Source organism: Equus quagga, chromosome 5 (genome assembly GCF_021613505.1).
Source record: "Equus quagga isolate Etosha38 chromosome 5, UCLA_HA_Equagga_1.0, whole genome shotgun sequence".
NCBI classification, from domain to species: Eukaryota; Metazoa; Chordata; class Mammalia; order Perissodactyla; family Equidae; genus Equus; species Equus quagga.
Genome location: NC_060271.1, coordinates 17,243,171 through 17,268,211, shown reverse-complemented (window position 1 = coordinate 17,268,211; position 25,041 = coordinate 17,243,171). Strand labels below are relative to the sequence as shown.

The 25,041-nt window shown below is 53.4% G+C and overlaps 2 protein-coding genes across 7 annotated transcripts in view; one reads left to right on the top strand and one right to left on the bottom strand.

Moving 5' to 3' along the window:
• The window catches only part of CTPS1 (CTP synthase 1), a 28,548-nt gene extending 15,130 nt beyond the window's left edge, over nucleotides 1-13,418 (top strand). For both annotated transcript variants that reach the window (XM_046663000.1, XM_046662999.1), the window contains exons 9-19: nucleotides 1,210-1,342; nucleotides 3,731-3,819; nucleotides 4,651-4,745; nucleotides 5,426-5,488; nucleotides 7,251-7,294; nucleotides 8,518-8,614; nucleotides 9,699-9,754; nucleotides 9,857-9,953; nucleotides 10,414-10,558; nucleotides 11,116-11,207; nucleotides 12,517-13,418. In XM_046663000.1, the coding sequence (XP_046518956.1) occupies nucleotides 1,210-1,342; nucleotides 3,731-3,819; nucleotides 4,651-4,745; nucleotides 5,426-5,488; nucleotides 7,251-7,294; nucleotides 8,518-8,614; nucleotides 9,699-9,754; nucleotides 9,857-9,953; nucleotides 10,414-10,558; nucleotides 11,116-11,200 (904 nt within the window). In that variant the 3' untranslated portion in view covers nucleotides 11,201-11,207; nucleotides 12,517-13,418. The remainder of the gene's footprint in view (nucleotides 1-1,209; nucleotides 1,343-3,730; nucleotides 3,820-4,650; nucleotides 4,746-5,425; nucleotides 5,489-7,250; nucleotides 7,295-8,517; nucleotides 8,615-9,698; nucleotides 9,755-9,856; nucleotides 9,954-10,413; nucleotides 10,559-11,115; nucleotides 11,208-12,516) is intronic.
• SLFNL1 (schlafen like 1) lies at nucleotides 18-24,941 on the bottom strand. Of its 5 annotated transcripts, none has more exons than XM_046663002.1 (6): nucleotides 22,842-24,941; nucleotides 20,684-22,383; nucleotides 19,333-19,912; nucleotides 17,016-17,549; nucleotides 16,617-16,757; nucleotides 14,206-15,911 (listed from the first exon to the last, which is right to left on the bottom strand). In XM_046663002.1, exons 3-6 carry the CDS (start codon nucleotides 19,717-19,719, stop codon nucleotides 15,789-15,791), a joined length of 1,185 nt encoding a protein of 394 aa, XP_046518958.1. In that variant the 5' UTR covers nucleotides 19,720-19,912; nucleotides 20,684-22,383; nucleotides 22,842-24,941; the 3' UTR covers nucleotides 14,206-15,788. The 5 variants fall into 5 exon arrangements, with proteins under 5 accessions (XP_046518962.1, XP_046518958.1, XP_046518959.1 ...); XM_046663003.1 differs by having other exon boundaries at nucleotides 20,684-22,976; nucleotides 23,383-24,941; XM_046663005.1 differs by having other exon boundaries at nucleotides 20,684-23,015; nucleotides 23,383-23,405.
• Nucleotides 24,942-25,041: the final 100 nt, after the last annotated feature.

Sequence of the window (25,041 nt, the reverse complement as noted above, 5' to 3'; positions counted from 1 at the left end):
GTTTGCTTCCTAATCAGGAGCTGGGAGTCCTAGCCTTATTTTTCTTGTTGCAGGGGCTCAGGGAATTCAGCTCGTACTTGTGCTGTCCACTCCTGTTAGAGAAGGTGTTGAGGGTCAGGGGTGTGAAGGGAGGATCTCAGCCCTCAGGCAGCTGCGTCTCGGATGAGGAAGTCCCAGGAAAGCTGCCCAGGGCCCAGGTCTCCAGTGAGTTCTGATCATACATCCACCACCCTGGTCTCCCGTCAACTAGAAAATCAGTGCAAACAGGTTAGCACACATACCTGAGGCCCACACGCCTGGCTGACTGTGGCTGGAGCACTCCTGAGGAGTGTCCTAAATATCTGAACTGCGTTTGGGAACATGCTGCTCATCCCACACCAGAAGGATCAGCAAGGATGGCCAGTCTTTTCTTACTACTGCTGCCAAGCTCATCGCTTTGAGAACTGTCCCCGTGCTGCTTTCCTCCTCTTAAAGCTCTGTGACGCCTGCACGTCACATCAGAGATCTTCACACAGTGCCCAGAGCACTGGATGTCCTTGCTGTGGTTGCAAAATCACTATGATGGTATCAATAAGCATTTGGGGAGGGAGCGCTCATTCCACTGCTCTGGGATGTTATTTTCATTTTGACATCCTCCCTTTCTTTGTCCATTTACCTGTATATCTTTATGTAGCTACAAAAATGGCACACAGTTTTGTGATCTTTTTTTCATTAAATATAAACATTTTTGCTCTGTTACTAATTACATTTTATAATGAAACTTATTTTTTTTACTTTATTGAGGTCATAATAGTTTATAACATTGTGAAATATAATGAAACTTTTTAATGAGTGTGGACTCTCGTGTGGATGTCCTAAAATTTATTTGACTATTCCCTTCATTGTATTAACTCTTGTGAATTGTCTTGCGTGTTTGTATGTTAATTTTTTTACCCTTTGGGATTTTAATTTTTTTAAAAACAACAACTTGTGTGAGATTTTGAAGCCATCTCTCTGTAACAGGTTCTGAAATCCTACTTTCTTTACAAAGCCTGCCTTGTTGATCTGAAAAGTGCTTCCTCTGTGCTGTTCTGTACATAGAACTCAGATAATAGCTGCTCCCATTATATTCTTCCCAGACATGTTTTTCTTCTCTTTAAAAAGCAACTTTGATCTCATGGTGGTCTGTGCATTCTGAGTAACTTGTTGCTTCTTGATCTTGGTTGGTAGGTATGATCGCTTGCTGGAGACCTGCTCAATTGCCCTGGTGGGCAAATACACCAAGTTCTCAGACTCCTATGCCTCTGTCATTAAGGCTCTGGAGCATTCTGCGCTGGCCATCAACCACAAACTGGAGATCAAGGTGAGGAGGCTGGCGCAGGGGCAGCCGAGGCGTGGACAGGAAAGCTGTCTGCATTCTCATAGATGCGACATGTGTGTCTGCTTTAGATTTTTGGAGCTCAGAATTTCTTTTTAGGAGTAAAAAAGAGTCGTAGTTGGCTCCTGGCTTTGAGAGAACAGTAGAGCATTTTCAGGAAATAATGAAGGGGAGAGATGGTCAGAGTAGAAGCTAAGAGTGAATGCTTGACTCTGAGTATCAGGTGACCAAGTAAAATCCCTCCGTGGGGATGGGGAGCCCTGGGGGGCCCGGAGGCACGGTGTGTGATTGTGGTACCACTCCCCTCATCTGTGGAGTGGGGGTGCTGTCCTCTTCGTAGAGCTGGGACATTCTCCAAAACCTGTCCAGTCGCCCAGCCAGTGCTTGGAGCATGGGCGGCACCCAGCGAATAGCAGTGGTTGTGTTCTGTCTGTGCCGTGGTGGGCAAGGCTGAGCAGCCGGCCTCCACCTGTCTCCTTGAGGCAGTCAAGTGTCGTCGAGGTTCCGAGCGCGGGTTCTGGAGCCACACAGCCAGGGCTCAGAGTCTGGCTCTGTTGCTTACAAGATGTGACCCTGGTCAAGTTACTTAACCCTCTTCGTGCCTCAGTTTCCTCATCTTTAAAAAGAGATGGTGATAGTACCTTCCTTACAGGGCTATTTTAAGAATTAAATGAGTTAATAATATAAGGCGCTTAGAACTGTGGCTGGCAGAGAGGGGGTACTCTGTGTGGTAGCCCTTCTGGAGAAACCTTCCACCTCCCCCTTTAGATCTTTTCGCAGCCTCGGAGCTCACCAGCCGGAGCTTCTCAGGAGGAGATGAAAGTCAGCAGTTCACTTGGAGCTCAGTGCTGGGTGTGTTAACCAGGGTCAGCACTGACGGGTCCTGGGCAGCTTCCGCCCCACTGGCGTTGGGGTTCGCCTCCTACCTCTCCAAGCGTTCCTCAGCGTGATAATTTTGTTTGCTTAGTGCTGGTGAACATGTTCCTGTAGAATGACCTATTATACATGTTTTAAGAATTAGGAGATTTCATTACACTGCCCTGACTTATTTTTTGCTCTTTCTTTCAATCATTTATTTCCCTTACCTGCGTGGAGGCAGTCTCTGCCTATCACATGTTAGACAGGAGGGGCTGAGAGGTGGATAAAGACAGCGAGGTCACTTAGGTATGATGGGAGCGCACAGAGCGGGGTGAGCCTGCCTGGGTAGATGCGTGAGGAGGGCAGCCTTCCTCCAGGAGGGGCCCTGGGGCAGGTTTGGGAAGACGGATAAGGCAGAAGAGAAGGGTGTTCCTGACGGAAGGTGGAGCGCATTCAAGGGCTTGGAGAAATGGAATAGTCGAGAACTTGGTAGATGGAAGAGTGTGATTTGGAGGATGTCTGGAAACAGGCTGACGAGGGCCTGGTCACGAATCTGTCATGAGTCCCACCAAGTGGCCCAGAGTGTTGGGAGGCTGTGGAACTCTCCTCCGTTGCCAGTGGGAATGTAAATGGCACAGTTGCTTCAGAGAGCAAAGCAGTCTGGCAGTTTCATATAAAGGTGAATGTGCACTTACGATATGACCGAGCAGTTCCATTCACAGATACTTGTTCAAGAGAAATGAGAACATATATCCACCAAAAAAATATTTTTATACAAATGGACCTATTATTCATAATAGCCCAAATCTGGAAACAACCCACATGTCCTGAACAAGTCAGTGAATGAGCACATTGTGGTTTATTCATACAGTGGGAAACTGCATAATAATAAAAAGGAACAAGCTAGTGATACGCAGAGCAACGCAAATAATCTCAGCTACATACTGGGTGACAGAAGCCAGATGCCAAGGCTACCTGTTGTATGGCTCCATTTCTAGAAGAGGCAGAGCGGTGCTGACAGAAAGCAGAGTGGGGAGGAGGTGGTTTGCAGGGGAGCAGAGGGAACTCTGGGGGAGGACGATAATTTCCTCTATGTGTGTGTGTTTAGCAAGTCTCATCAGAGTGTACACTTAACATGCTCGAATTCTGTTGTATGTAAATTATACTCCAATAAAGTTGAAAGAAATGAAAGCAGTCTGGGTGGAAGCCGGACTGGGGAAATGTCTTTTGAACAGAGTCAACTGCAGTGGTTTAGCTGATCCCAAACAGACCCGTGTAGAGCGAGGAGAGAGCCAGATTTGGGAGTTAAATGATCTGAAGGAAATGCTTGTATTTTAAAATATAAGAAAAATTTAAAATTTATTTTAAAATTATTAACTTTAAATATATTAAGATAATCATTTTAAGACTTTATTTTAAAATTAAGAAAGATGGAATGTTGGTAATATTCAGAAATTCTGAAAGCGTGGCTCTGGAGTCACGAGCCTCTCTTCTCCCCTGTCTGCACACGCCCAGTACATCGATTCCACAGACCTGGAGCCGAGCACCTTGCAGGAGGAGCCGGTCCGCTACCACGAGGCCTGGCAGAAGCTCTGCAGCGCTCAGTGAGTAGGGCTCTCCCCCTGTGGTTGCCAGGGGGTTTTGGTTTGTTTTCAGGAACCAAGTGCCGTGCTTTCCTGTGCTCATAGTAGGTAATCTACTCTTTAAAATATCTTTTCATTACGGAAAAGACTGCATCCTGGATGGTCTTAAGAAAATAAGCCTTACGAAAATACAGCTTATCAATGTAGTTGAAGCTGAAGAAAACTCATTCTGATTTGATTGATGGTGTTTCCTGTGTGCATCTATCGACGAGTCCTATGTAAAGATTTTTGATCCAGGACATTTCATGAGCACCCGTCACTAGAGTCTCTTAAATAGTTTGTTTTTGGCAGCTGTTATTTATAATAGTGAAACATGAGCGAGAATTTCTAGTTGACGAGAACAGTGGAATGGTGCAGAGCCACACAACTGCGATTGAGACCTATGTCCGTGTGGCACCCTGAGCTGACGAGGAAAGGCCTCCTTCCTCCCAGGGAGCACCGTAAGCCAAGAGGTCAAAAAAAAGGTGTTTCTGTTAATATATATTAAAATTTAGAGAATCCAGGCCTCGGACAAATATCGTGCGGTGGTAGTATTACTGTTACGTATGCCATCTTTTTTTACTCGTTGTAAGCATTTTGTAACGTTACTAAGAAAGGTGCACGGTTTTCTGCACATTTTCTGAGTTCGTAGTGCATATAGTACACACAGCAGTCTTCCAATCACAGTTATAGCCCGGGAGCGAAGTCGAGGGGTGACTTCAGGCATCCGTGTCTTGGAAACGGCTCCTTGGGTGCTCGCCGTGAGCTGGGCTGGTGGAGAGGGGTCGCACTGTGCTCTGCTCTCTTGTACAGTGGAGTGCTGGTGCCGGGCGGATTTGGTGTTCGAGGGACGGAGGGAAAAATCCAAGCGATCGCCTGGGCTCGGAAACAGAAGAAGCCTTTTTTGGGTAAGGAGTAGGAAAGAGCAAGAAAACGTGCCAAGGAGGAGGCTATAAATAACCCGGAGATGACCAAAACCAGACATGGATGCCGTTTCTCTAGAGAGCAGCTCAAGGAGAAGCCTTTTGCGTTCTGGTCAGGAGAAATTCGAACTCTCCTTTAAAAGGAAAAGTTCAAACTTGTGAGCTCCATGTAGGTGTTGTGGGGTTTTCAGAGAATGGAATCCCACTTGGGAAGCCTGGTCCCTTTCCTGAACCCAGCTGTTTGGCAGGACATGAGACGGGGTTTCTAGCCTCCCTTGGACACCGGCTGACTGTAACGGGGTGAAGTGACTTTGGATGCTTCCTGGTGCTGTAAATTTTAGTACTTTTCAACTTGATCAGTTGTAGATGGGAACTTAATGAGAGAGGGTAAGAGAGCTGGAACTGTTAAGTACTGACTAGAATATTGCTTATTTCTAAAAGTGAATAGCTGCTGGCACCTGCAATCTTCACGTGCACTTACACCCAGTTTTTGGAATCTGATACAGATAAATGCAGCCGGGGCTGCCTGTTGACAGCAGGAAATGAGGAGGGTTTGTGATTGGCGTTCTGTGAACAAACAGGACACGCAGGCCGTGGCAGGTGGCGGGGAGTGTAGCAGTGTGGCCTTTCACGGGGCTTCATGAGTGTTTCCCTCCGCCCGCCAGGTGTGTGCCTGGGAATGCAGTTGGCGGTGGTGGAATTTTCAAGAAATGTGCTGGGATGGCAAGGTGAGTGTCCATTTAAAAGCCTGTTAAATTCTTGCTTAAGTGTTCCTGGAGGGCCTGAAGCCCAGTGCCTTCTGGGTGACTGGGAGCCGTGGGGAAGGTCGGCCTGGTCTCTCGGCAGCTCGCGGGGCGCAGTGAAGGGGAGCTGCCGTGTTTGTTGAGGGAAAGCACAGCTCCTCCAAGTGAACCGCAGGAAGGAGGGAGCCGGCTGAGCGAGCAGCCTCGGCCCTGCCTGCATTTCCTGCTCTGGAGAGTCTCGCCCTTCGATCACCACGGCCACTGTCCCTGAGCTGCTGTCCAGCGGGAGAACTGGCCCATGTGAGGCTGTGCAGTTATTGTGAGCTTGGGCTCTGGAGCTGAGCAGACCTGGGCTCAAATTCTGACTTTATCACTTATTATGGGCGATTTTGAGCAAGTTACTTAGCCTTTCTGGGCCTCTGTTTCTTCTGTGAAAGGGGGTAATGAGTATTAAATGAAACAGTGCACGTGAGTAGTCCCAGCACAGTGCCTGGCAAAGGGGAAGTGCTCAGTCACGTTGGCTCTGTGCCTGTCTGTCTGTTACTGTGTCCAGACCACCCAGAGCTCAGTGGCTCCCACCATGGTTCTTTCTCAGTATTCTGTGGGTTGACTGACTCGGCTGGGCGGTTTTCTGCTCCATGCGGTATATCTGAGGTCCCCATGGCAGCCCATCATCCGCTAATACAGCCCGAGCTTCCTCACAGCATGGCGACCGCTAGACTTCGCCCACTGCGCAAGCACCTGGCAAGCTTGCTAATGCCCTGTGGCCACGCCCAGTCAGTGGGGGAGAGGCCACACACACAGGGCGAATGCAGGGGCTGCAGTTCACTGGGGCCACCAGTGGAAGAGTCTGCCACTGCCCCTTGATTTTCTGTCACCCAGTGGACAAATACTAGGTTTTCAGAAAGACTTTTATAAGTTCTAAGAAAAATAAAGCAGCCTGAAGGAGTGTAAAAGTCTGGCTTTACCAAGTACAAGTGACTCTTCGGTGGCCAGCTGGCTGTTAGTCCTGGGTTCATTTCACAGTTTTTCTGAGGCTCCTTCACAATAACCCTGAGGGGACAGTGCCTCTGGCTTCTGAGCTCCTGGCTGGTCCTGTCTTACCATCCACCATCCAGAGCTGGCCCTCTGGGCACCCTGGACCCTTTCACAGCATGACCTCCTGCCACCCAACCGGGGCCCCAGTGGGGTGGGTGACCTGGTACCTTAGCTTCAGTTTCGACCCGGCCCTGCTGTAGGCCCAGGAGGGGAACACTACCTAGCATTTCACACAGAAAGAACCAGCCATGCAGCCCCAGGAGCTCAGTGCTTTTAGTCTTTAGTGGTTTAGCTTATGGTTAGACTGTAAATTCAGTGAAGGATAGAAAGGTTGTTTAGGTTTTGAAATCAGTTAATTTCTGATTTAGCTATCGAGTGAGGCAGTTGAGTAGGGCCTGTACAAGATGCTGAAGATGAAAGAAATGTAGAAGAAATAAAATTTGCCCATCTTGGAAGGATACAGTCTGAAACGAAAAGTGAAAACATGGACACGACAGCACAGGAACTGTCAGGATGCCTCATCTAAATGAAGGTGATTAGGTTACGTCGTTCGTTGTGATTTCTCCATTCTGTGCAGCATCTCAAAAACGTTATCCCTAGTTTTTGTTCTCATCGCTAAAGGACTTAGATTTAGAGCTTAGGGTTGAAACTTAAATCATCAGTTTTGTTTCTAACCGTTTCCATAACACAAGCACTTCTGATTTTGCAGATGCCAATTCCACTGAGTTCGATCCTGAGACCACTCATCCCGTGGTGAGTCTGCTGTTTGAACCTCACCAGGGCTTCGAAGGGTGTGGAAGGGGCATTATGAGTGACTGATGGTCAGAGACAGGAAGGGAGAATTGGTCCTTCCCGAAGAACCCTGAGGTCCTGCACCGTCAGGCGTGCTGGATGGGAAGAACTTTTATTCTTCGTTGTGTAATTTCTCACTATTCCCAGTTTGCCACAGAGAGTTTTTAAGACAGGTACCACCCCAGCCAACCAGGGGGTTCCTGATTAAAATAATTCTCCATCCCACTCCACTTGGCTCCCAGGAGCCCTTTATAACAATCTCAGTAGGAAACACTTACGTAGGCACTGGTTATGTGCCAGCACTGTTCTCTCCGCTTTGTATATATTAATTCCCTTAATCCCCAACAACCTGGGGAGGTGGGCATATTATTAGGAAACTGTTGGAATATAGGACTGACTTGTTTCACAGTAACCAGAGCTTTTCAAGGCCAGCATACCTCGTTTTCTATCTCCTGTCGGAGGAATGTGGCCCACGGGGGAGGGACAGTGCCTTTATTCTTCTTTGCGTCCCCATCCCAGAGGTGATGGACCTGTTCATGGTACTGAGGATGCTGTGATAAACAAGATGGACAAGACTCTTGATCTCAGGGCACTTAACCAGCATCAATATGTTTTTCGACCTGAAGTAGAACTTGGCTAATACTAAGACCTCAGGGGGAGAAGAGCAAAGGTGTTGAGGTGTGGGACCTCGAGGCGGAGGGGAGCATGGACTGAGCGGTGTCTGGACTGTCATGGCCGGGTGCCTTGGCCTCTTTCTCTACAGACATTTGCTGAGCTCCCGCTGGGACACGGCGGACCCTGGAGGAGCATCTTTTTCCTTTGAGCAGCTCCTGAGTCTAGTGGAGGAGAGTGGGTTATCACATATGTGGTCCTGTATCCATGCTGCTGTGTTAGTCTTTATTAGAACGAGCTACAACCCAGTGGCACTTACAATCCAAAGTGCTGGGGGAGGGAGCGGCCAAGGGAGGGAGCAGCTGTCTGGTCCTGCCGCTCATGAGGACCCTGCCCAATAAGGATTAAGAATGATTATTGGGAGGCATTTTCTGCTGTGAAAAAACATCTCTTGTAAGGAAAAGCTGGGGAATCAGAGCCTGTACACAGGCTCGTTTCATTCAGAGCAGGCGGTCCGTCTCCTAACAGAGGCACAGTTTGGCAGTGCGTGTTTGTTTTTTAAACATCTCCAGGTCATAGACATGCCGGAACACAATCCTGGGCAGATGGGCGGAACCATGAGGCTGGGCAAGAGGAGAACCCTGTTCCAGACCAAGAACTCGGTCATGAGTAAGAGCTGCCTCCCCGGCCCGCTCTTCGGCCCGGCACGTCCAGGACGCATGTCCTGCGCTGGTGCCGTGGCTCCGGAGAGCCAGGCTGGGACTTTTGGTTTGGTTCTTGCTTTTGAAGTTGTTTTTTCCCTTCCTAGACATGTTCTTCGGGGACGCACCGTAATAGCCAAAGCTGCAGTGTGGGTCTAGAGAGGTCACGGGCAGTGCACTCAGGGACCTGGGGACCCTGGGTGCGGACAACTCAGCAGAATGAGGCAGTTACTTGAAATCCACTGTAGTCTGTTACTTTCTTCGACTATTAGGTTGAACTGTATGAAACTGCCAATGTTGGTGATTTTTGTCCCACAAAAAAAGCAGTTTCATACAGTTCAACCTAAATAGATTTTATTCTAAAAGTACTAATAGGTGCTAAAGATTTAGGGGAAATTTAGGGAGGAAAATATTTAAGAAAATTACTGTTAGATTTTATTTCCTTAAAAGAGAATCTTTTATTTTCTGGGAAATTCTGTCTTTACGAGCGGGGCAGCCGGTGCCTGTCTGGGGGTGCGGTGGCAGCAGTTTGAGCCACTGAGCAGTGATCTCCAGTCCTGCCAACTCTGATGTTCTGTGAATGTGGGGGTCCTGCACGGCAGCGCAGTGGGGCAGGAAAGCAGCCCGTGTGCAAACGAAGCCCTTCTTTAGGGGCGGCCAGCCATGCGTGGGAGCTTTGGTGACTGTGCCTTACCTGCATGGTGCTGGCCCCGAGGGTCCTCTGGGTGGCTCTCAAGATGTCTGTCTCAGGGCTTTGACCGTTGGTATGTCTGGCTTTGTCTTCCCAGGCAGTTTCCAGCGGGACAGTGCTTCGTCCCTCAGTGATCTCGTGTTGGAGGGTGGTGGTCAAAGTCTGGAACAGTTTTCTTGGTGTGGTTGGGGTCAAAGACAAGATTTGTCTACACTGCGCTGCCACGAGCAGGTGGCTGTGGTTGGCGGGAGAGTGAGAGAAATACCCTTGGAAAGGCCTGGCTGTGGAGACAGGGAGGCGGGGGGCAGGGGCGGTTGTGAACACACTCAGGAGCCTTTGCATCAGCCTGCCTTTTTGCCAGGGAAGCTCTACGGGGACCCCGATTACTTGGAGGAGAGGCACCGGCACAGATTCGAGGTGAGGATTTGAGCTCTGGGACCTTTACGTTTTTTTCCTTCCTGTTACTCTGGAAACACGCTAAGCTCAGAGCCAGCACAACTATTCTTCGTGCTTCAACAGGTGAATCCAGTCTTGAAAAAGTGTTTGGAAGATCAAGGCTTGAAGTTCGTTGGCCAAGATGTAGGAGGAGAGAGAATGGAAATCGTGGAGTTGGAAGGTGATTGCTTAGGCAGCGTGTTTAATGGAGAACTTGGGGAGGTCTTCTTGACGTGTGGGAAAATATAAAAACATTAGTTGTTGCCCTTGACCTAACAGTTAGGAAGCAGCACTGTCTTCTGGGGGCTGGGTGTCTTGGTGAACAAGATGTCTTGAGCCCCACTTCTGATCTAACATGACCTGCGTGACTCAATCCCGTGGAAGTCAGGGGGCTGGGGGAGCTGGGGACAGGAACCTGGAGAGGAGGCCCCTGCAGCCAGGAGGGTGACAGTGTGCAGGGGAGAGGCTGTCAGATGTCCCTTGCTTTGTGGTTACCTTTACCCAGGTTCAAATTAAGAAGCTATTTTTAAATACTTTTAGGGTCTGTGGAAATGAGAAACATTTAAGGAGAGTTTTTCCTCATCTTTTGCATGTCATGCATACATGCATAGTGAAGCTGTTTACCTGCGTTTCTGTTGCAGATCATCCCTTTTTTGTTGGAGTTCAGTACCACCCTGAGTTCCTGTCCAGACCGATCAAGCCTTCCCCACCGTACTTCGGCCTCCTCCTGGCCTCGGTGGGGCGGCTCCCGCATTACCTCCAGAAAGGCTGCCGGCTCTCCCCGAGGTGGGCTCGGGTTTCTCTGGTCCTTGGGGTGGTCTCTGAGTCATCACAGCGATAAGCGAAGCCACAGGAACCGGGAACCTTCCAGGGTGCTCCTCCTCACACGGACACGCAGGTGTCCTCTGCTCCCCGGGTTTTCTCAGGCTGCTTCATGCCACCCCAGCCTTCCGCCGGCATGGCGGCCAGGTCCCCGTCTCTGCAGTGTCTGGGTTCTGGGATGACCTTTGGCAGTGGGACCCCATGGTCCGTGGGGGACTGTGGTTTTTCACGGTGTGTCAGCTGCAGCCCGGGTGGACTTCACGTCCTGTTTCTCCTTTATCGGGAACCCGTTAGTTCCTCTGCCTTGGTGGTCAGGGCGTCATGACTGAAGGCTATAAATTGAATGTGTATCTTCTGTCACCAGAAGAAGAAAACCCCTCGACAGCTTCATGCTGACTACGTAAGGCAGTAAAGTTAGTTCTGATTTCTGCTGTGTCCCTGTCGTGATGGCGGCTACAGGAACAGGGCCACAAAACAAACTTTTGGTGGGAGGTGATGAATAAACCCTCTCAATTCTACAGGGACACCTACAGTGACAGAAGTGGGAGCAGCTCCCCGGACTCTGAGATCACTGAATTGAAGTTTCCATCAGTAAATCATGACTGATGGCAACGTAAGTGGTATTTTTAAGCTTCAGGGGTTTTTGTTTGTTTAGTGATGATAGCACTAGAATTGAAAGAACATCATGAAAGTTTAGTGTTGGAAATGTACCTGCCCGAGAATGAGAGTGGTGAGGTCAGCGTGGATACGAAATGGGCGAGACCCTCCAGGTTACAGGCACCTGTCCGCCTTGCTTTGGGGACGCCGCGTGGGGGACACCAGTTACTGGGCAGTTGTCTCCTTACTGATCGCTACATTTGGGTCCCAGTCTGACCAAATCTAGGGGAACTGGACTCAGACCCTTGTTATTTCCTGTAGCCATAAACTTGGAGATCTTGAAGGAGGTGACAGGTGTGACAACATGGGATTTGTCATTTTTGCAGAGCCTCAGGAAGTGCTTTAAAGCTGATACATGTGACATACAACACTTTTATGTTGATTGCTGCTTATTCTGGAAATCCCTTAAAATCCAAATGATTATTGCACAAACCTTGGTTTGTAAGTTTATAAAGTATAGCAGCTCTGGGCACTGCCATGAATTATGTAAAGTCCTATTAAGAAAACCGAGCAAACTGTGTCACACATTCTGCTGGTGAGGGTCTCAGGGGGGGCTGGGGGTGTCAGTTGGGCATCTGTGGGGTCTGAAAGAACCAAGGGTGTGGTGTGGTCCCATCTTTGGGGGTCCCAGCACAGGGAAGGTGCGCTCCTGCCTGAGGCGCGGGCAGGCAGCCTCCCTGAATCCTGCACCCCTGGTGTTCTCTGGTCTGGCGGGCACATGACTCTTGCCTTCTGCCTTGGTTATCAGCCGGCTGGCCCTTGATGGCCTGAGCCAGGCAGGCCGGCGTGAGAAGTAGGTTCCTACCTGTCAGGAGGAGGGCTCTGATGCCTTACTCTCTGCCGGGTGAGTGTTTAGCACAGATGAACTCACTGATTTTCTCCACCATATAGTTTGCTCATCTAAGAAACTACCATAAAGAGAAAGGAAGCTTTAACAGTAAAGGGGTGCATGTTGGGGCAGTGACATGGAACTTCTGACTGCCTTGCTAAGTGGAGAGTTTCCTGTTGGTGGCGCTGGTCAGAGGCTGGGAGCCGTGGGAAAGATTGCTTGTGTTGGGGCAGAGGGAGAAGTCCATGTAAGGTCTTGACAACGTATGATTCCATAGGAATTAGACACTCGGCTTCTAATTATTCACACTAGGCTCCTACTCCTGGTCTTCAGTGACAAATAGGTGCAGTTTGCACCATAGCAGCTGACTGTAAGTTCTAACTTTTCTACTTTAACATACATCATATAATTAATTGCTTCATTTATTTTTAAACAGGGGTGCTTCTTCAAGACAGCCTTCGGACTGAGAGAATTGACAGCTTTGACTTTACACTCAGCTTTGACACTTCCTTTAAATTATGTTTTTTTAAGATGATTTTATTATGGGGAAAGGTATTTGGAACACGTTGTGCCCTGCATGTCCCCTCACGTGTATCGGCTCCTACACGGTGCGCTGCCTGGCATCCGACTCTCTCCTTTGCCGCCCTGGAGCTTCTCAGCCGAGAAGCAGCACGTCTGGGCGGGAGCGGAGGCCGGGGGCTGGCGGAGGGCCATCCCTCACCTTGTTCTCCAGCTACCTCACGTCACTGTGGATTTGAGCGTGGAGCCCATCGCTCCCCCTGGGATGCCCAGACCATCAGAAAGAGCCCCATGGACTGCGTGGGCACAGAGGGTCATTTAACTCATGCTTACAACACTTGGTGCTGGTAACCTGAGGGCACTGCTTGCCACTAGGAGCAGTGGAACCAGAAACAAAGTCTCGGCCCTGCCCTGTGGAGACTCGGTGCCAGCTGTGGCTGGTCCTTGTCCAAAGGGACAGTCAGTTTGTGTCACACGAAATGGCAAGAAGTCTGTCTCTCTCTGAAGTGTGATTTTAGACTCCCTGTCCTCGCTGTGCTTCTCTTCCCGGGCTGGGAAACACTCCTTGCATCAAGGGGTCGCTTAAAAAAGAACAAAGACTCTTTTGGGGAAGCTGCCTCTAAAACCCTCTCATACGTAGACAGCTTTGCTCGAGGGGACTTTTCCTTCCAGAACGGTGTTACTGCAGTTGAAATGCATTATGAAAGCTATTTTCCTAATGTGATGTACTGATGGGCACGGCTGTGTGCCCACTATATTCTGGCTGGACTCCGTGTATACTCTAACTTAAGAAATAAATAAAGCAGACACACTGTATAATGCTTGTTTGTTGTGGCTGGATGGAAGATGTCTGAGCACAGTGCCAGACGTGCCTGTGTGCGGTCACCTGAACCGTCCGTGCCAGGGCTCCTCCAGGTGAGCACCCTTAAGTGGATGATCTGATAGTTTAAAAACTAACAGGGGAGACTTTCTTTTTAATGGGAACCAGAATTGAGTACACTGCCAGCTCTTGAGCAAGGGGGCATTCCTGTGATGTGTATGGAGGAGGTCCTTCCCTCTATGGGGCCTGGACCTGGGCGCCTCCGGACGAGGCCAGGAGCAGCAGAGCAGAGCCATGTGAGCCGGCAGCACTGCTCTGTGCCCCTCGGGTCCTCCTGCCCCCCAGCCTTCTGAGTCCAGAGCATTGTCCTGAGTGGTTCTTCCCCCAAGTGAAATCATTGATATTGAACCCGTGCTCCTTGTGGCATGTTGGTGACCCTGGCACCCACCACCCACACGCTGGCAGCTGAGCATACCACCCCATGAGCCGGCTCCTCTGCAGACAGTCTGAGGCAGATGCTCGGGGCTCAGGCCCGGCTGCTTGTCGGTGGTCAACAGCCTTTACTCATTGATTTTTTTTTTTAAGATTGGTACCTGAGCTAACAACTGTTGCCAATCTTTTTTTTCCCTGCTTTTTCTCCTCAAATCCCCCCAGTACATAGTTGTATGTTTTAGTTGTGGGTCCTTCTAGTTGTGGCTTGTGGGACATGGCCTGACGAGTGGCACTATGTCCGTGCCCAGGATCCAAACTGGCAAAACCTCGGGCCGCTGAAGCGGAGCGCGCAAACTTAACCACGGGACCACGGGGCCGGCCCAACTCATTGATATTTGAGAAATTAGGGGTTGGGGAGAAAAATGTTTCTCACCATTTGACCTGGCCCTCCGTCAAAGAGATCCAGAAAAGGAGGAGGCTCCCTTTTATCCTTCCACTCACTAGACCAAGGCCACCATGACTGCTGAGGCCCAGGAGCCGGCGTTCCTCCTCTTGGCCTTTGTCTTCATTTCTCATGGACCGAAATCAAGTGTCTTTGCTGACAGAGGTCTTCACACTTGCCTTGCTACTTTGAGTGTGGCGACTGGGTGCATTCTAGCCTCTTTTCCCACCTGGTGGTCCATCAGACAGGCTTCAGGCATTTTTATAAAAGCCCTTCCCCGAACTGAGGGCTCTGACATGTCCGTTGGTGACGGCAGTGTCCCTGCAACAGCCAGGACTTGGGTGGGTGTGGGTGGTTTGCAAAAGCTTCGCAGGGGGCTGGTATTGCCGCCCCTGCCTTTCACAGTGTCTCAGCTGACCAGTTGTTGAGTGCTGGCCTCTTGCATAACCCTGCTAGAAATGGGACCCCAAATGGCTTTAGGGCTTACAAAACTCAACCAGCCCTGCCACCTGGGCTGTGGCAGACAGGACTGTACCGGGGCGAGGGCTGAAGCTGAGGCTGTGCAGGATGGTGGCCTTCCATGCCCGGTGTTGACTGTCCGGTGCCCAGAGGCTTCTCCTTGGGGAGGAGACCCAGCAAAGTGCCTCCAGTGCCCTTCACTTCAACCCAGGTGAGCCGGGCAAGTTCCTACAGTCGAGCAGCGCAACTACGGCCTGACCTCACCCTGCCTTTGTGGAAACCGGCTTCCCGACAGGAGTGTTCCTGAGGGTCGGGATGCCTGGGCTGGCCTTGAGCATGTGCCTGGCACGTGGAAGGTGCTCACAGATGGCTCGCCTCTGACCTCTTGAGCAGCCCCTCCTCTGTGCACTTCTCAAGCAGCCTCTGAAGACCTGGCTCAGGCGCTGTGGTTGGGTGTCCCTGAGGAGCTCAGAGTTTGGCGTTCATTGCCACATTGGGTCCCTAGAAATAACCGTTCTTGCCCCAGGTGCATGTAATTTATTAAAGAGCTTTGACCATCACAGGTCCCAGCAGACGGGCTGGGGGCTGCAGGGTGGCCAGCCTGCCCTGCACCACAGTTAGCGAGTGTGCCTCGCCGCTGCGGGGGGCTTTCCTAGGATGACACATTCCTTTCTGGCCGTCTAGCCCACTGGAGTCAGACCCCAGCCTGGGCGCAGTGAGCATTTTGGAGAAGAACAGTCAGCCCTGGGACAGCTCTGGCCAAGTTTTTTCTGAAAGTAAGGTTCCTTGGGGATGGTGTCAAGAGCTACCTTTTAGCTACACAGACTGGGGTCTGCTCAGGATCAAAGGCACATGGGACCCGCCTGTGTGTGGGCAGGGTTGTCGAAGGATCGAGGAAGTGGGGTGCTCCCAGCCACCTCTGAGCAGCCCAGATGGGTTTTATTGGGAGGACTCTGGCTCACATAGGAAACCCCTGCATTGCCCAGGCTGAGGAGAGGCGCCTCCCTGCGCCGCCCTTTCCTGCCCACTGGGGCCCTCACAGGACGCAGCAGGTGCAGGAGACAGGCTTTTGCTGCTGCAGCTGCTCCTGGAGCTGTTCCTTCTCCACCGTCAACACGTTCACCTTTTCCTCCAGCTTGCTCAGCTCCGCTGTCCACTTCTGAGGGGACATCGTGGAAGCAGATGTCTAAGCTGACATTGTCTTGGGCCCACGCACCCTCCCCCTAGGGGTTGACCTGATGGAGGAAGGCAAGGCACAGAGTGCCTGGGGGGCCTGCTCAAGGCCATTGGGCACCGTATTGACAGTGCTAGGTGGGGAAGCTGGTTCCCTGACCATGCTCCCATCCCTGACCTAGTCAGCCCTGGGGTCTTGACGGAAGTCACCTGACCTGAGGGTCCTGCCAGCATCCCACACCCTAAGATGATCTGTCTTCGCAGCCTCTTCAAGTACCAGGGCAGGCTCAGGTTGGCAGCTCCCCGGCCACATCTTTTCCTCTCTGTCAGCCCCTTACCCTCCTCCACTTTTCTGCCACCTGAAGTTTCCCTCTTGAAAAGGTTTTTCCTTGGAACTGTGTCTAGCATTCACTGCCCCCCATCTTAAGGGTCTCCCCCAAGATAACAGTACACAGTCCTCAAGATTGTCTTGAAACTTCTCAATATTCCACTCTCCTGGCTTCCCCAGCCACACAACAGTGGAATACTGGATGTAGTGGGGTTATTTTGATCCAGCCCCTGCGGTGTACTCACGGGGTGATGGAGCACCAACAGAAACCTGATGGCTTGCCCAGGCCTTCTCAGTGAGTGGCTGAAGGGGCCTGGGTCCAGCTTGGGCCCCACCCTGGCTGCCACAGCCTTGGCCACTTACCTGCCTGCACCACTCCTGGATGGCGCAGACGGACAGCGGGCCCTGGGTGCTCCCGTCACGCCGCAGGAACACCTCCCCTAGGTCTGTCTCGTAGAGCTGCGGCTCAGCCTGGGCCTTGGCGTGCACACTTAGGCGGATCACCTTGGTAAGGGCAGCAGGCACTGCACTGGACAGTCTGCAGCCCAAACCCCACATGGCTTGCGGCTGGCTGGCTCCTGAGGCTGCCGGGGCTGGAGGTGGGGCTGTTTCCAGCTCTTCTCCAGTCTCTCTTTTCCCCAACTCCCCTTTGCCACCATCCCCGCCCACCATGGCTCAGCAGAGGCGATGTGGGCCATCACGTTTAGTGATGACATGATAGATGACTAAATAAACCCAGGGACCTTCATTCCCGCAGCTCACCTTGAGGGGGGTGCTGGTGGTGGAGGTGCTGACCACAGGGATGAAGGTGAGCGTGTAGGCGTCAGGGAAGACCTGGGGCTTGAAGCCCTGCAGAATGGAGTCCACCAGCAGGCGCACGCGGTCCTCGTCGCGGTGGCTGCAGCGGATGCCCTGCACCAGGCCGCTGTCCTCCACGCCCACGAACAGGCTGCCGCCCTCGCTGTTGAGGAAGGCGCACACGTAGCGCCGCACGTGGTGCTTGAAGGCCAGGGTCAGGTATTCGCCGCCCCCCCGCTTGAACTCCACATTGCGCGTCTCGCTGCCCAGGAAGGCGCCCTGGAAGAGCTGCTCCTGGCCCAGGATCTTCTGGTGCATGATGGCACTGTCGGAGCGTGTGCTGCTGGGTGGGACCCAGGAGCTCTGCCGCCGCTGCCGCTGGGCCAGGGCCCGGGTAGGAGGGGTGTTGGTGAGCCGGGTCGGCCGGAGGTGGGAGCCTGGGCTGGGGTCAGGGCAGGGGCCGGGGCTGAGGCTGGGGCTTGGGCCGCTGTCCTCCTCCTGCTGGGGTGAGGGGCAAGAGTTGGGAGCCCCAACCTTGGTGGTAAGAGAGACATACTGCCAGAACCCCCACCCCCACTCCCCTGGGGCCAAGCCCACTTGGGCATCTTGGTGGCCCCACCCAAGTGGAGGGGTCTAATTCTGCCCACCATCCTGCAGCCCATGCGGGAAACCCTGCTGGGTCAAGGGTTCGAATCAGCCTCTGCTCCTTCCCCTCTGGGCTGCCCTCTTCCCCGCTGGGCTCTGGGAACACAAGGTGGGTAACAAGAGCTGTCTTTCCCGGGGTTGGGGGCTGGGACACCTGTGGACCAAATTCTTCCCATTTGGGTTGTGGACAGGCCTCTGAAGCCCAGGACTGGGTCATTCCAGGAGTCACCTCAGTGCCCTGAGGTCCCCAGTGACAGAGCTTCAGGTTTCTGAATTGAGATGGGTGCTCAGGGACCCCACGCCCTCCCTCATCTCTCTGAAACCCTTGCTGATCGCTTCTGGACCAATGACCAGTCTCCTGAATCTCAACTTTCCTTCGGCCCTGCTGAGTACTTTCCATGGTTCCACTCTGTTCAAGGGCTCTGGGCGTGAGCATGCTCATGGCCACTTCCCTAGTCTGGGCCTCACTGTCAGCCCCTCACTGGACTCCCTGCCTCCAGGCTCTCCCCGTCCCATGCATCCTCCTGGCTGACCTAGATGCAAGTCAGATCGTCACTCCTCCCTTACTGGCTTCTCTGCTGCCCTCCCTGGCTTCAGGGCTGGGAGCTGTGTGGACTGCAGCATGGTGATGAGGGGCATGTCCCTACCAGCCCTGCAGCTCCCTGAGAAGACAAATTTACCAGAAACGTGGGAAAACTGTCATACAAATATGACATCAGGCTCACAGGCCTGAAATGTAAGTCACAGAGCCCTTTAGTTCTGCAACAATTTATACGCCATGGAGTTTTCGCCCCCACAGAAAAGGAAAGCCGAGATCACCTGTCTCGTGGGGTGACCCACCACAGCCCCGTTGGTGAGTTCACTGCTCCCTCCCGCCCCACAAAGCCCAGCCTGTTGGCTCTGCCTGGGTCTCAACAGCCTTGGTGGCCTGGCCTCTGCCCACTGGCCCAGCTTTCATCCTTAGTTCCCCCTGCAGCCCCAGGGACACCAAATGGCTTGCCCTTCTACAAATGCAACATTCCCCCTTATCCATCCCTCTGTACATGCCGTGTCCCTCTGCCTGGAATGTCCTTCCCCTGAGTGCCTGTCCCTAACTCCCAGCCTGGATTTCACTTCCCCTGTGAATTTGTCCCCAGAGAGCAGTGAGGACCCTCCTCCTGTCCTTCCACAGCTTCCAATGGCCACTTTGCAGCTTTGTAACTGGCTGTGCCTGGCTTTGCCCATGGACGGAGGGCCCTTGAGGGCAGGTCTGCTGTCTGTTTTACTGCTGGGCACAGAGCAGGCATTGGTGTTTGTCAACAAATGAATGAGGTGGGCCAAGAGAAAATCGGGGTCCCTGAGTATCCAAAGGCCTGGGCTGACCGGGCCCAGGGGCTGGGATGCAGAAGGACCCAGGGAGGACTTCCACACTCTGGCCTTTCTTCACATGCTTCCAGGCTGGAGGCAAACTGTTAGGGTCAGTGTCCCTCTGGGAGTACGCTGGCAGTGCCAGCCTCAAGCCCCCAAGTGTGCAGACTTGTCTCCAGTTCCTCAAAGACACCCTCCACCCCCAGCCAGTGCAGGCCAGCCACACCCAGGCATCTTGGGGAGGCTCTGGGGCTCACCGGCCTAGTGGCTCTGGGAATTCCTCGCTTACCTCTCTGTGGCTCGAGGGCCCTCGGCCCTCACCGAACACCAGCTCCTTCCCGCGGGCCACCAGCTCCTTGAGGATCTGGTGCTCCTCCAAGGCTGTTTGCAGGCGCCAGTGGAGGGAGGCCAGGGTGTCCCCGTGTGTGGCCACCTGCACCAGTGCATAGGCCTTCCGCGGCCGCCGCACCACCTCAATGTGCTCCCGTGCCACCGGCAGCTCCAGCCTCTCCAGGGTGTCGCGCAGCAGGCAGGCGAGCACAGGCACTGAGAACTGTGGGTTCAGGTGGCCCACATAGAGAACGTGCGTGCTGGGTGCCACCTCGAGGCCCGACTCCTTGGGCAGGGACTCTTCTGGGGGTGCTTCCTGCGAGTGCTGCTCGCCTGGAGGCTCCATGAGGGGCTCCTGCGCCTGTGTTTGTGGTGATCTCTTCCTGGGGGTCTCTGGAGGGGTGTCCCTCGGAAGGGCTTCCTGGATTCCTCAGTGCTGGTGGCTCCTCTCAAGGCCCTGGGCTCTCAGCTTAGCCCAGGGCCTCCCAGGGGACTCAGGGGGTGCCAAGGCTCCTGGGAGCTTCACAGATTGGCAGGGGCTGGGCAGGGCCAGAGAGAGAGAGAGGGAGGGTAGAGGGCCAGCAGGAAGGGCCTGTCACCGCGCCCCCTACCCCCCGCCCCCGCCAAGGCCTAGGACAGGATAGAGGAGAGTCAAGGCTGAACAGAGAGCAGAGCATGAGCCTGCCCCTCATTCCACAGAAGTGAAGACCGAGGGATCTGCCCAGAGGTGGAAGAGGGGACCAGAACTCAGACCTCTGAAGGTCCCCCATCTCCTTTCATTGGCCCCAGGGGCCTGTCTTCCCTGCCCAAGCCACGGGGCCTCCTAGGTGCCCTCAGTTTCCTGCCCACCAGAGGTTACTGCTGCCTCCAGGCACCAGCGAAACCTTTCAAGGGCCTTTGGAGAAGTGGCCTTAGCCCAGGCCTCCCAGGCCAGCTGCAGCCCCACCTCTGCTTCCCCGCCTGGTCTGCAGCAGGTGCAAGCCTAGCAGAGGCTGTGAAACAGTCAGGCCAGCTCAGAGGGTCTTCGGGCAGAGGTTCTTAGGCTTTGGGCACACTCAGGGAAGCTATGGTCCCGCCCCAGAAAAACAGCCTTTGCACATTACATATAATCCCAGGAGGCTCGTGGGCCCTTCTGAGGAACTCTTAGTCTAGACTGAATCCTCTGGTTTGGGTCCAGAGAGCAGAAGTGAGGAGAGGCAGAATGAGGATCAGAGCTGAGACCCTTTGTAGCCCCTCCCCGCCTCCCACCAGGCCCGGGGCTTCACTCCTGAGCTGTGCTCATACGTGCACACACCAGCCCCTCCACTCACCCCAACACACCCAGCCTCCGGTCTCTGTGGCAGGTACCACTGGGCTGCATCTTTTCTGATTGGATCCTTGAGGCAGGAAGGGCCTGGGGGCCACCACAGCTGGGGTGGGGGCATTCAGGGCAAACAGGAATAGGAGGAAAAAGGAGGCCTAGGACCCTCATGTCCTGATGGTTCCTGGGGACTCGTGGGAGGTGCTAGCCCTGAGCTCCCACAGCCCCTTGACCCCTGGGCAGCAGCTCCGAGGGCACTTGGGGGCTGGGCACAGGGCAGGGAGAACCAGGGCTGTAGGAAGTGGGCGGGGCCTGCACAGCCACCTCTGTGAGCTCATGAGCATCAACAATGCCTTCTTGGCCAAACTCAGGCAGGCAGGGTTGGGAAGTCAATCAGGAAAACCCCTCCTCCACTCCCCACCCGCACCGTAAACAGATACAGCTGTAAACAGATACACCAAGCACCCTGGCCGCAGGGCTCCCTCGGGGCGGCGCTCAGAATCCAGGGGCTGAAGACACACCCCTCCCCCCGTAACATCTCCCTAGGCCCCAGAGCCCACACAGGTCCCCTGCTGCCTCAAATCCCCAGCTCCCCCTCTGTCACCAATCCCAGGCTCCACCGAGCACAGACAGGACCCAGCTACCACAGGATGGATCAGAACACACAGCTGGTTCCAGGGCTCCCCCGATACCAGGCCCTTCTTTATGCCAGAGACAGAGGTTGCTGTCCAGGAAAGCCCTGAAAAATAGTCAAGCAGTACCAACTCTTTTGAAGGACAGGGTTGTCACCTACTGTTTGACATGGGGATACACAGCCTTTATTAATGCAGCAATCTGCTCTTGGGTGGGTGGGTGGGGCCTTTGATAGTGCTCTGCATTACACAGATGTAGGCAGCACTTTCCCACATTGCCTGTGGAAGTCCTGATTGGGCCCAGGGAGGGTGGGGTCCAAAGGCAGGTGCTTCAGACTGGGGAAGCTGTGTGACCATGTTGAGAAGGTTGCCTTCCTTCTTTGAGCAGCCATTCTGAAGATGTGAATGAATTTTTGTTCCCCTCTGAGGCTCTGAGGGAGAAGCTCCGGTGGGGAACTTGAGAAAGAGACTATGGTGCGGGGAAGGAAGAGGCCCCTGGCCCACGTGGTGGCAGTGTGGCGCTCTGGGCAGAGCCTGTCAGGTGCCTGCCCCTGCCCCCCCTGCAGCCAGGGCTGCCCCCCCTGCAGTCACAGTTCTGAGAGTTACGACGACGGCGGCTCAGCTCCCCATGCTCCCTCCCGTGTCCTTCAGGCCTCTCCAGACTCCACCATCATGCGCCACTCTCACAGCAACCGTACAACTGGGCTGTAGCTGTTTCAGCCGGTTGACTCGAGTTGAGTTGTGCAGAAACAGACAGCTGGCCAGGAGAGGCGCCCTGACAGACGAAGCACGTGAACACAACCAGAGAACCGGACAGACTTTACTAGCAGCCTTGCTGTCGGGCAGCGGTCCTGAGGAAACGTGCCAAACTGACTTGGGTGCCAAAACTTTCTCACTGGAAATCTCTTTAAACCACTGTATGACATATCTCCCTGGGCTCTTTAACGACCTTATGTGAGCTGACATCAGTTCTACTTTTCTCGGGGGTCCTCTGCAGGCAGCTAGGGCAGTGGCAGATGTGAGTCCAGTGTTGTGGGAGAAGCAGCCCCTCTTGATCCTCTCGCTGGACATCTGTGACCTTATCGACAAATCCCAGGTTGGCACTGGAGACAAGAGCCTCTTGAATTTAAAGTTAAGCATGTGAGCTGGGCCCAAGGACGAGGGGCAGGGGGAGGCTGGGGATACGGCTGTTTTCACGTTATTTGGAGAGTATCCGCTTGGCGGCCCCCCATGGCCATGATCCCTGAAACCACATCAAGGATGGGTGTCTGTGCTAACTGCCCAGGAAGGCCAGCTGAGGGGCAGAGGGACATGGGCGGGGGTGGGGACTGAGCTTGGCCATTACGTGGGACAGCTAACTCTGGAACTTAGGGGACAAGTAGTGTGGACACAGCCTTTGCCATCTGGACCCCATGGCACTCTGGCCTGTGTTGAGCCCTCCCCTTGCATACCAGTGACTGCCTGTTGATTCCCACCCGACCCTTGACAGTGGCCAGCCCCAGCCACCCATGGGTATCTCAGGCCCACTGTCTGTACATTGGGGCTTGTTGGCTGCCGGCCCCTGGAAGCATCCGCAGCAGCCTTGTGTCAAAGGCCAGGCCCAAACACGCAGTTCTGATGCTTAGCTGTGACCGTCAGTCCTTGGGCGGGAGGTTCCAGCTGTGGAGTTCCCTGATGGAATGGAATGACTTGGGTATTAGGATAAGGAGGCTGCAAAAAGCAGAGGGACAATGAGGGGAGAAGTGTCTGGACTCTCCTAGGCAAGAAGGGTTTCCATATTTTTAGCTTTAGTTGCAAGGAGGGGCGAGTCACCTTCTGGCTCTTCCTGAGGGATTGTGGCACGAGGCCTGAGGCTGGACCACTAGTGCCAGAGCAGAGAAAGACTTCAGGTTGTTCCACAGAGATGTCAAAGAGGAATGCTGTGGACAATCCTGCTCAGGACTAATGGCCAGGACAACGGAGACAGAGTGGAGAGGTGACACGGACCACATGGCCAGCAGGTAGGGAGGGGACACAGGTGGGGAGGGGCAGAGGGTTCCTGATGGTTTCAGCCCTAAGCAGAGCCTGGACTCGTTACCTCCTGAAGCACCTGGCTTTTTTCCTCCTAGTGTTCCTCAGCAGGGGAGCTGTTGTCCTCTTCCTGTTGCAGCGCTGTCCCCAGTCCCACTTTCCCACATGCCTCCCCACTTTGTGGGTGGCTGGACTGTCGGTGTCCATGGAGTGGTCTCGCCTGCATGGCAGCATGGGTGCGGCGGGCCTGCTGGAGGCCACTGCGGCTTCTCTGGATGACTCTGGTCACTATTAGGAGGCTTGGCTTTGTGAAACAATTTCAGAGTTGAGTTTTTGTTTGTTTGTTTTCCTTAATAACATTTAATTCTGACCCCAGAGGTCAGGGCAGTATGAGTGAAGGGGTGACAGATCCTCTCCGCTCCTGCAGAATTGGACATTCAGTTACCTGGCTAGTTTTGTTCCCTTGGAAGCTAGATAGAAACGGAATGTAAGCCGTTTCAAGGCAGCATTACTTATGGTAAAAATGACCCCTAACTGTACTCGGAGATCTATGTACAAGCTATAAACATCTGCTAAAAAGCCACAGCTTTGGGCTTCCTGAGTGCAGTACTCACTGGGCAGGCCCCTCGCGGGGACCCTGGGAGCTATGCCTATGGAGTTGTTCTGCCCGGGGAACTAGGGCGTTATCAGCTCCCCTGGGCCGTGGTGTTTCTTAGTGCTTACAACGCACCAAGCCAAGGTGAACCCCACTTCTCCCTGCATCTGAGTTGTCCCCCGGGCAACACAGGAGAACAGTCCTGATGACTGAGTTCTGCGAGGACCACCCCCACAGAGGACTGCTCCCTGATGTCCCGTGGCAGGCTGCTTCCGGTCCGACAGCCTTCAGAGTGAACGCCATGCCCAGGGTGGCCTGTGCGAGTCTGGAGCAGGATCTAAGACCACAGCCCCCTGGGCGCTGTTGCAGGCAGTATGATGTGTTGCACCCTCATTAGCTACGGTGTTTGGGGCAAGTACCTTAACCACTCTAAGCTTTATTCCCACCTGTAAAATGTGGGGACATGGTAGTCACCCTAGAGGGGTGTGGTAAGCTTGAAACGAGATAAGGTACGTAAACTGCTTAGCACGAGAAGCCCTCAGTAAATGCTCCTAGGTAAGCTGTATGCTCTTGGTGACAGCGTAAAGTGGGGGGGGTGCCATGCTGCTTCTCAAGGCCCGGCCTTGCGGCATGTCCGGCCTGCCTACATACGCTGGTGTCACCTTCAGTGCCTGTGTCTCTTGGGTGAAGGTCACACCCAGAAGTACATCATCAGGGTTCCGTAAGGCCCTCTTTGGGAGTACCCTGAATGAAGAGCACAGCCTACCAGAGCCCAATGTCCAGGAGTCTGTGGAAAACAGAGGCCTATTGTGGTTTGGCAGCCCTGACCCTGACTGCTTCGTGGGGACCATGTTAGAACCTCACAGTGGCTGAGTGGAAAAGACATTCTAAGTCACGATGTCAGAACTAGTCACGGTAAGAGCTGGCAGGGAAGCCTCAGAGGTTTCCTCATCCACACCCCTCAGTGCCAGAGGGGCCCAGAGGGAAATGACTGGCCCAGAGCATCACGGCGAACAGCTGGGCCAGCCAGAGCCTCCGTCTTGGCCTCGGAGTCAGGCTATTTGGCTTCAAATGCCTACTTTCGCTCTTCCTCGCTATGTGTTCTGAGCTTAAGTTTCCTCATCTATAAAA